The sequence below is a fragment of the Cyprinodon variegatus genome, unplaced genomic scaffold (assembly GCF_000732505.1).
Source record: "Cyprinodon variegatus isolate N-32 unplaced genomic scaffold, C_variegatus-1.0 Scaffold775, whole genome shotgun sequence".
NCBI classification, from domain to species: domain Eukaryota; kingdom Metazoa; phylum Chordata; class Actinopteri; order Cyprinodontiformes; family Cyprinodontidae; genus Cyprinodon; species Cyprinodon variegatus.
The window spans coordinates 221,672-222,706 of NW_015151228.1; the positions used below are offsets into that span (position 1 = coordinate 221,672).

The 1,035-nt window shown below is 44.2% G+C and overlaps 1 protein-coding gene across 1 annotated transcript in view; it reads right to left on the reverse strand.

Moving 5' to 3' along the window:
• Nucleotides 1–964, reverse strand: part of LOC107098406 (protein FAM69A-like) — an 18,053-nt gene extending 17,089 nt beyond the window's left edge. The window contains exon 1 of the mRNA XM_015396078.1: nt 549–964. Coding sequence (XP_015251564.1) covers nt 549–611 — 63 coding nt within the window. The 5' untranslated portion in view covers nt 612–964. The remainder of the gene's footprint in view (nt 1–548) is intronic.
• Nucleotides 965–1,035: the final 71 nt, after the last annotated feature.

The window sequence follows — 1,035 nt, forward strand, 5'->3', positions numbered from 1 at the left end:
GAAAAAACACAGATTTTTTTTCTAGAAATTTTCTATATTTTGGGACAATATGCTCTGATAAAGAGGAGGCTACATTTATATACATGTTTAAGCCAGAATGATTTGAAATTTAAATATGATTTCCATACGACTTTAAATGAATTGATTCAACTGGTAACAGAATTAAGTTAATCCAACTTAATTTCATTTAAATTAAAAGTTTAAACTAAATCCATTAGGGTTGGATTGAGTTCAGTTTTTATAGTGTAGGTTGTTTTTAAATATTTAGATCTCCAGAGGTCCCTTTGGTCAACATGAAAGCCTTTTTATTTATACAATAAAAAAGCAAACTGCCATCCCCCCTCCCCTCCCTGTTGCTGGAGACCCTCCGCCTCCAGGCCTGTATAACAGCTCTGTCAGTAACCAGGTTATTAACAGACACATTCATCAGGTCATTCCCTGACAGCAGCTCTGACTGCCAGCTGTCAGCCACGCAGATGTGACCGCAGCGACACGCAAAACACGATCCCTCCGCTTTATTCCCCTATAAACACGCAAATACTTCCTACCTGGAAGTAGAAAGACTTTTTCACCCAGGCTCGTGGAAAAAGACCCTTCGCCATCTCTGACATGGACCATCTCAGTGGGGCTGACTGGAGCAGGCGGTCAGGACATCAAACAGAAACGCGTGAAGAAAAACCCGCATTGGGGGGGGAGGGTGGGGGCGCGCCAGCCCGGCGGTCTGTCCGCGTGAACCGCGGTGATATCCCGCTGTCTCCGTCTCTCTGCTCCTCAAAGCAACTGCTGCTGATTTTCAAGAAAAGCGAGCATATCTCAATTAGAAAAAAAAAGCCGTGTGCTCAGAGCGCATGCGCAACCTGCTCCTCTACCGACCCAACATGTTTGAAACTGAATCATCTAACTGGGCTGTTTTTATAAAGAGCGGCAACAGCTTCCTTATCTAAACCAGAGACACCGCGGTTCTTAATTTTTCATCCGTAGTTCTTGGAAACTATGGCAACGTCAAGCTGGCAGGAGCATAATGATCCATTTCCG